Source organism: Gymnoscopelus microlampas (genome assembly GCF_963454915.1).
Source record: "Gymnoscopelus microlampas genome assembly, chromosome: 4".
NCBI lineage: Eukaryota > Metazoa > Chordata > Actinopteri > Myctophiformes > Myctophidae > Gymnoscopelus > Gymnoscopelus microlampas.
The window spans coordinates 51,662,935-51,672,138 of record NC_139941.1 but is presented as its reverse complement, the minus strand read 5'-3'; the positions used below and the strand labels follow the sequence as shown (position 1 = coordinate 51,672,138).

The 9,204-nt window shown below is 45.3% G+C and overlaps 1 protein-coding gene across 1 annotated transcript in view; it reads left to right on the top strand.

Moving 5' to 3' along the window:
- Nucleotides 1–9,204, top strand: part of trpm3 (transient receptor potential cation channel, subfamily M, member 3) — a gene marked incomplete at both ends in the record, with an annotated part of 352,723 nt that overhangs the window by 259,044 nt on the left and 84,475 nt on the right. Inside the window, 2 exons of the mRNA XM_084055549.1 lie at nt 7,746–7,800; nt 8,734–8,845. Coding sequence (XP_083911675.1) covers nt 7,746–7,800; nt 8,734–8,845 — 167 coding nt within the window. The remainder of the gene's footprint in view (nt 1–7,745; nt 7,801–8,733; nt 8,846–9,204) is intronic.

The following is a 9,204-nucleotide window of genomic DNA, read 5'->3' as shown; positions in this document are numbered from 1 at the left end:
GGGAGGGAGAGAGAGAGGGATCAATTCTCTATCATTCATGTAGAGAGCATATTATCCAACTCATTTTGCCTGCATGGTTTCCACACAGCTGTGTGTGATGATAGGCAATATGCCCTCTACTGTACAGAAGGATGACGTATTTTGTTTTACGGATGAATCGAAATGATCATTTTAAATTCATGTATTGAATTCAAGGGCAATTGAGAACCTGAAAAGCGCTCTGTAAATAAAATATGTTATTATTAACACAGTTAAGCAACTGAAATGAATGGAACACAGAGCAATGCAGTCTGTCGGTAATCGTAAAAAAATATAATAATATTATAAAATAATAATAAGTGAAATTCTGTTTCACACGTTCTGAGCTTGTAGATCAAGGACCCCTGGTGGACCCCACTTTGAGAACCGCTGCTTGTATTGGTCTCTCTAGTGATGCACGGTCTCACGGGTTGAACCGCAGGGCGGGCGGACGGGTCAAGATTTCAGACGCAATTATCTCTCTCTCTCCCTACCTCTCTCTCTCTCTCTCTCTCTCTCTCTCTCTCTCTCTCTCTCTCTCTCTCTCTCTCTCTCTGTTGTCTACATGTGCCTCACTCCTAATCTATTCTACCACAGCCAGATCAGACCTTAATGTATTACGTCATTGTAGTTCATTCTCTATTCATGTATATGTGTTTGTTTATAAGAGAGAGAAGAGAGAGAGAGAGAGAGAGAGAGAGAGAGAGAGAGAGAGAGAGAGAGAGAGAGAGAGAGAGAGAGAGAGAGAGAGAGAGAGAGAGAGAGAGAGAGAGAGAGAGAGAGAGAGAGAGAGAGAGAGAGAGAGAGGAGAAGAGAGAGAGAGAGAGAGAGAGAGAGAGAGAGAGAGAGAGAGGTGGAAAATAATTATTTACTTGACGGGGAAGAATATAAATGTGAATTAATGAAATGGAAGATATTTATGTACTTATGCGTGTGTGCGAGCGGGTGGGTTTGGTGAGTGAGTGGGCGGGGCTAGAGAGATAAAAGGCGGAGGAAGGGCAAAGGAAGCAGAAGGAAAGTCAATATTTGTTCAGGTAAACATCCTGTCAGTCTCCATGTGACAGGTTGACTGAATGGTCCAAAAACACTCACCTATAGTGATGGTGTGCCGTGCCACCAACAAGCATAAACTCTCATCTTCATTGTGTTCGTGTAGACGCTCGACAAAGCCGGATGCACCACGGTGGATATGAACCCACAACCTCTGTGGTGGTGGTGGGTATAATGGAAATTATCATGTCAGGGTGAAATGTTGACCATTTATTAGGAAGATTCAGCAGAGCAACAGCATTACAGATCATAAGGAGCAGGCCTCCTGGCCTGTTCCGGCAGCCCCTCAGGGCAAAAAATATTAGTCTCTAACAGAGATGCTATTACAAATGTTCATATGAGGATGTGCACTAAAGCAGGGGTCTTCAACGTTTTCAGGCCACAGACCCCTTGGCTGAGAGCGAGATAAAGCAGGGACCCCCACCCCATTATATATTGTATAGAATATGTATTTTTTCATAGATTTCATAGGCAGCTTCATAGACTTGTTTCACAGCACTTTCATGTTGGATTCATGTTAATGTGTATTTCCAGACATGTAACCATGCACTTAAACAATACTTAGTATACCTAACCTTTCACTCTGTACTTAGCCTGCTCTTTTCTCCCCCCAATACTAAACCACTTTGCCGAAAATAGCAGATCTACAAGCGCACGACGCCTCGCAGCGCGAGGCGTTGTGCGCTTGTAGATCTGCTATTTTTGGCTAAAGTTCTCCTCAGAATAGGGACGCTTGGTTGAAGTGGTTAATGTAAAAATCACACAAAGATTTGGCGGACCCCCTGTAGTAACTCTGAGGACCCCCTAGGGGTCCCGGACCCCCTGTTGAAGACCTCTGCACTAAAGATAAGGGCGACACACACATAGTTACACAAGTAAAGATTAGCTGACAGAGTGAGAGTAAGCATGGAGGAGTCAGCTCAGCTGTTAGATTGACAGCTGTTAGTCGAGTTAATAATTAGCACATTGATGTGAAAAGTGTCTGACTAGCATTGAATGAGATTGAATGGAAGGCAGAAATTACACAATAATACATACATTTGGCAATCTATAAATTCAGCCACCACATGGGCAGGCACTTTACAACTGCACCACAAGTGCTAAATGCACATAATACAACCTGCACTGATCACTGGTCAGACACATCAGAAATTTTATCATTAGATGTTTCATCTAACGGGGGTACTTTTGGGGTCATATGTTGACTGGGGGGTGGTTACGATTGTGTCTCTATCGGGGGACATATCTCGAACGGCGCTGAGTCGGCTGAAGCAGAATTTACTTGCTTTAGATGGCGTTGGCGTTGTCGTTTAAAAAGAAAAAAGCAGAGCTGTCACCCTTTTAAGCCTTGGGTTTGAGAACGGCACTTCTGCATTCCTGGAGTGCGGAAGTGACCGGGACATCATCAGATGACCCCACAGGGGACTCCCGTCCCGTCAAACGTTTGACGTTTGGTCACATTTTGTCCCAAAAAGTCACTAGAGGCCGTTTCGGGAGTGAGAGTGTGTAGCACAACGCATCACGCAGCGGAGCGTTGTGAGCTTTGAGCTAGAAAAAAAGTACAGAGACGACTCGGGTCAAGTATATTAAGTATAGGGGGTTTAAGTGGTGTAATAATTATGGTAGCTGCTGTTCAAGGTTCTGAAGTAACTGTAGCTGCAGAGATCATCAGCTGATTAATTGCTTGAAGAAAGTAATGTAATATAATATGAGCTGTTTGAATTTGTAAGATGTGCGTCATTGACTGATTCCCCCCAAAAATAATGAACAAAGTGTGTCTGGCCCTAATTAGTTCATTAACTCTCTCAGTGCCACGCCCCGAGATATCCCGAGTTTTCCCCGAGTACCCTCGCTGCCAGAACGAGAAATCCCGAGTTTTTACTTTTTACTGTGGTTGCGGCGTCGCGCTATTCTGTTTATTTTTCATGATCACTTTCACTTCCTGACTCCTTCAGAGTCACTGGGTTCCGGTTTCATGACGCAGATTCCGTTTCCGGTTCTCATTTTTTTCCCGCGGTCATTTTCGGCCAGAATAGGGAAAGTCACGGTTTTTCACACGGTATACAAAACGAACGGAGAGGTCTACGTCTATTCTCTTTGGTCTGGGTGACGATCAGTCATCGTAGTCGTGTATAACAGCGTATTTTAACCCGATCAGAAATTGTCAAAAACGTCACATCCGGTTATGACCGGATGTGACGTGGGCCTGTTTGGGAGGGGGCGAGCGAGTCAACGAAGTCATCAATGTCTCGATGTGCTGCTCTCTACTGGTAGAACTGTCGTATGAGTTTAATACTGCATATAGACAAGCTATTTGAAAATTAAATTACAAAATAACAACAAAAAAAACAAAAAAAATTGCTGGCACTGGGGGAGTACTTTATGAAAATACTCTGGCACTGAAAGAGTTAAGGGACACCTCTTTTAGTCTCCAAATAAGGGAGGATTCCTTATGTCAAGGGACAGTTGGTAACCCTGGTTACAGAGCCTCTCCTCTCTTCAGCTAAGCTGCTCTCATCGGGGATTGAACACACAACCCTGAATCAAAGCCTTGACTGAACACATCATTAAGGCTTTGAAAAGGCAAAGCCAAACGTGTCCCATTCTGCCTTAAAATGCCGGATTAACGTGCTTCATTAAAGGCATGAGCGACTGCACAAAGCACACAGGCAGAAAAGGATAAATAAAAGAGCATGGAAGGAGAGAGAGAGAGAGAGACTGACTGAGCGGGATAGAGAGACAGAGAGAAGGAGAGAGGTGATAGAATGGCAAAAAGAAAGAAACTAACAATATTATTGTTACAACATTGTCAAAGTTTGGCAAGCACTCACAAAGTATGGTTGAACTGAGCTGAACTGGAATGGACTGGACTGAAATTGAAGTGTATACGGGAAGGACAAACACGCCAGGAGAGACAGACACAGTGATGAATAGAGAGAGAGAGAGAGGGGGGGAGAGGGAGAGACAGGGGCAGGGAGGTAATCACAGCCTGGGACGCATCTGTGTCATTTTTTGATTTGAGCTAAAAAGCATTATTTTACACTTTGGCTATTCAAAAATAGCAGATATACAAGCTCATAGCGCGGCACCGAGAGCCCGCTATGAGTTTGTAGATCTGCTATTTTTGAAAAATCGAGAAAATGTGTGCAAATTAATATATTTATATTCTTTTCAAGCGAACATCTTTAACTCAAATCGTTGCTTCTGGGGGGTCCCTTGAACAAAATATTTTGATGGCGGTCCGCGGCCAAATACATATGATTTTGGAGGTCCTTGACATGAAAATGTTTGAGAACCACTGATATAGAAACATACGTTTTTCAGAATACTGTTGAGATTTAGGAGACATGTAGAATCGGCTTCAGGTCTCAATGGGTTAAAAGATGATCAAGAAGAGTAGTTGATGGACATCTATGGAGAAGGCTCCATTATTGATGGCTGACTAATGCCATCTGTTTCAAAAGTTTATCCTAAGCTAGCCTTACCTATGCATGTATTTACTAACTATTTTCCGGCAACAAGTTGTTGTGGTTTTCCCAAGCTGCAATGCAGCAGCTTTGTTTACACATTTATCTATTACTTTTTAATTGCACATAAATCACTTTTTTGAGCCTTTTTTGAGAGGCAGGGAGATAATCACAGCCAAAAGGCGTGCTATTACTTTAAAAGATGATCAAGAAAGAGTAATTGATGGACATCCAGGGAGAAGGCTCCATATTGATGGCTGGCTCCCTATCTGGTGACAGCTGCCAAACAACCCCCCCCCCCACACACACACACACACACACACACACACACACACACACACACACACACACACACACACACACACACACACACACACACACACACACACACACACACACACACACACACACACACACACACACACACGCACACACACACACACACACACACCCTCACACACAGAGCTATACGCTCTTTTACTGCCTGTGATTAAAAAAAAGCAACTAGCCTTCCCTGTCTCTTAATATACTGTTATGACCCTGGCCTAGGGGGACCAGGGAACACAACAAAAACACAGGGGAGACGCAGTTTACAAATAATATAGTGTTTATTAAAGTAACCAAAATGAACGAATAAATCATGAATGAACAGATGAGGTGTGGAAATCAGTAAAGTCAGTAGTGTAATGCGTGTATGCATGAGTGGATTGTGTAGTGTGTGTGAGTGTTGTATGTGTGAACATAAATGTGGGAGCAAAAAAGGTGTAGCTGGGTTGAGGAGCAAAAGCAAATGAACTGAAGGAGAGAAAGAGGACTGGGGAGGCAGGCTTTTATAGGGCGTCGACACCCGGGCCCAGGTGCACGCCAATTTGGCTGATTGCCAACATGTCACTGCTCCCCATGTCCTATTAGAACCAATGAGAACAGAAATGAATACAAAGCAACCATAACCATATAACCTAAGAGTGACACATTATCATACTATACAGGGAACCGTCACACCCCCCCCCATAAAGACGGGGTCCCTAAGGGGTCACCGGCATCCAATTTACACAAAATATATACTACCTATCTACTATACCAAACCTCTACTCCAATGGCCGCCCGCACCCTGTCACAGACCTCCACCCCAGCAACTGGATCCAAGGAAGCATTTAAGGGGTGAAAGACAGAGGCAAGAGGAGGACCTACGGAGATAGTCAGGACCTCAGTCATGAGGAGCCCGTGATAGCGCATCGGCCACCACGTTCTCCGTCCCTTTAACATGACGGATGTCCAACGTATAGGACTGCAGGAACAGTGACCACCTTATCAACCTCTGATTTGGACACTGCAAAGAATTCAGGAAAGTCAGGGGGTTATGGTCAGTGTAGATAACAACGGGGGTACTACCCACATAAACGTCAAAATGTTGTAAAGCTAAAATCAAAGCCAATCCTTCCTTTTCTATGACTGAGTAATTTAGCTGGTAAGAGTTGAATTTCTTGGAATAAAAGCTAACAGGCTTATCTATTCCTAGATTGTCCTCCTGCATCAGTACGGCCCCCGCCCCCACATGACTGGCATCAGTGTAGATTTTAAATGGCCTGTCTAAACGTGGAGCCGCCAGAACAGGAGCGGTACACAAGAGCAACTTAGCCTGCTCAAATGCTTCCTGGCAAGCGGGCGACCAGACAAACTGTGCCTTAGCCTTAAGTAGGTTGGTGAGAGGCACCACAACTGTCGCAAAATTCCTACAGAAACTACGATAGTAACCTATTAAACCAAGATAGCGCATGAGCTCTTTCTTTGTAGTTGGAACCGGATACTGCTCCACAGCATGAACTTTGGCACCAACCGGACACACTTGGCCCTGCCCAACCACTCGCCCGAGGTAGGTCACTGTCGCCCTTGCAAACTCACACTTTGCAAGATTGACAGTGAGCCTTGCCTCCCTCAAGCGGTTGAACAGTTCCCGAATGCGTTCCATGTGAACCTCCCATGTGTCCGAATAGACAACCACATCGTCCAAATACACTGCACACCCCGGCATATCCCAAATCACTTGATTCATAAGCCGCTGAAAGGTAGCAGGCGCATTTCTAAGTCCGAAAGGCATGACCTTGTATGAATAAAGACCATTAGGCGTTATAAAAGCGGCTATCTCACGCGCTCGTGCTGACAGAGGTACCTGCCAGTATCCCTTCAATAGATCGAATTTACTCACGAATTTCGCGGAGCCCACCTGATCGATGCAATCTTCCATTCTAGGAAGTGGAAAAGAATCGGGTTTAGTGACATTATTCACTTTACGGAAATCAGAACAAAACCGAAATGTACCGTCTGACTTGGGAACCAATATACAAGGTGAAGCCCAACTAGATGCACATGGCTCTGCAATGCCATTTGTTAGCATGTAATTGACCTCTGCTTCTAAATATTGACGCTTATCCGCATTCACCCTGTAAAATCTCTGTTTTATTGGCTTCGCATCGCCAATGTCAATGTCATGTTCGATTAGATGAGTACAACTCGGTGTATCACCAAATAGGCATGGAAACTCCCGGATTAAACCTGCAAGTTCCCTCCGGCCTGTCGCAGGCAAATGAGCCAACAGTGTATCGAGGCACGCAAGCGCTTCAGAATTTTTCAGCCGCCCGTGCACCAACGCTGGATCAGGTGTACCCAACCCATCTTCCTCTACCTCCCGACTGGGAGACAACACCGGAACCGCCATGCAAACTGCATGAGCCAAGCCAACCTCTGGCTGCACACACAACACCGGTGTCTCAGAAGTGCGTGCATAATAAGGCTTAAGCAAGTTTACATGGCAAAGTTGGGTTGGTTTCTTACGTTTAGGCGTTGAAATAATGTAATTTTGCTCGGAAACCTGCTTTACCACATTGTGTGGACCGGAGAATTTTGCCTGAAAGGGTGAAGTAACAATTGGAAGCAGAGCCAGCACTTGGTCTCCAGGGCTAAACACACGGCGCTCGGCTTTAGAGTCATACAACAGTTTCATCTTATCCTGAACTGAAGCTAACTTTTCTTTAGCCAACAACCCGGCTGTGTAAAGCCGATGACGAAAACCATTAACATAGTCAATCAAATTTTTGGGAGGCTGTGCCTCTATCCATTCTCCAGACAGCGCAGCTAATGGACCTCTTACAGTATGAGCAAAGACCAGCTCGTTTGGACTGAACCCTGTGCTCTCCTGTGTTACCTCCCTAGCAGCAAGCATCAGCCACGGCAGACCCTCTTCCCAATCTTTACCCAGCTCAGTGCAGTAGGCGCGCAAGATGGCTTTTAGCGTTTGGTGAAAGCGTTCTAACGCCCCCTGACTCTGAGCATGGTATGCAGAGCTCCGATTGTGGCGGACATGTAGCTGCTTCAGAACCTGGGAAAACATGTGAGAACAGAAGTTCGATCCCTGATCAGATTGGATGACCTTCGGAATCCCAAATATGGAAATAAACTGAGAAAGTGCACGTACCACCGACCGAGTGGTAATGGTGCGCAGAGGATATGCAGCAGGATAGCGAGTTGCTTGGCACATTACTGTTAACAAATACACTGCTCCTGACTTTGAACGTGGTAGAGGACCCACACAATCAATTATTAGATGTTCAAATGGCTGGCTAATGGCAGGAATGGGATACAATGGGGCTGGTTTCAGCTTCTGATTAGGTTTATCAGTTAACTGACATGTATGACAAGTTTTGATAAATGCTGACACATCTCTCTTCATTCGAGGCCAAAAGAAATGTCTAAGAAGCCTGTCATAAGTTTTTCTCACACCAGCATGTCCAGATTCATCATGAGCTACTTTTAACACTGACTGGCGAAGTTTGACTGGCAACACAATTTGGAACACTGGTTCGCCCACAAACCTTCCCTCATGTGGCAGCCACTTTCTCACCAACAAGGAGTCCTGCAGAAAATACCCACAAGCACTGTCAAGCAGCTCATCCTCTGGCCGTATCAGCGGCCCCAGCTCCGTCAGAGATGGGTCAGCCTGCTGCTCAGCAACCAGATCTGAACGTGTTATGGACAATGGAAAATTAGCAAGAGGTATTGAAAACTTTTCAGATACTTTAGTCTTAATCGATTCTTGTGACTCAGATTTGTCTTTTAACTTAGCCATTGCACGTGTCACCGCACAAGCTGTAAAAACCTCTGGGAAGTCACGTTCACTTTCATCCGTTTCCCCTGTTACCAGGGGAACTGACGTCACCACTGCCGGCGGCGGAACCTCCGCCCACACCCGAGCACCAACCAGGTCGTTACCTAGAATCACCGTCACCCCTGGAATCGGCAGTGCTGGGCGCACGGCAAGCTTTGCTTCTCCCTGAAACAGTTCACATTTGAGTACCACTTTATGCAAAGGAACCAGCAAGACATTCATGTCTATGCCCCGGATAGGCACCGCATCACCCGTGTCAGAATCATTAGTTAAAGGAAGAACACCAGCCTGAATAAATGAGTCAAAAGCCCCAGTGTCCCTCAGGATAGTTACAGGTACTTCTTCCCCACCTTGCACCAAAGACACAGACCCTTTCATGATAAATGGACGGTAAGAATTCAGTGCTGCAAACGATGTATCCTTGTTTTGACCGAGATTAGGTGAAACACAAGTGGACACCGGACGAATTGGAGCGGCCATGCCAGCTCCTTTTGGTTGCGAATTTCC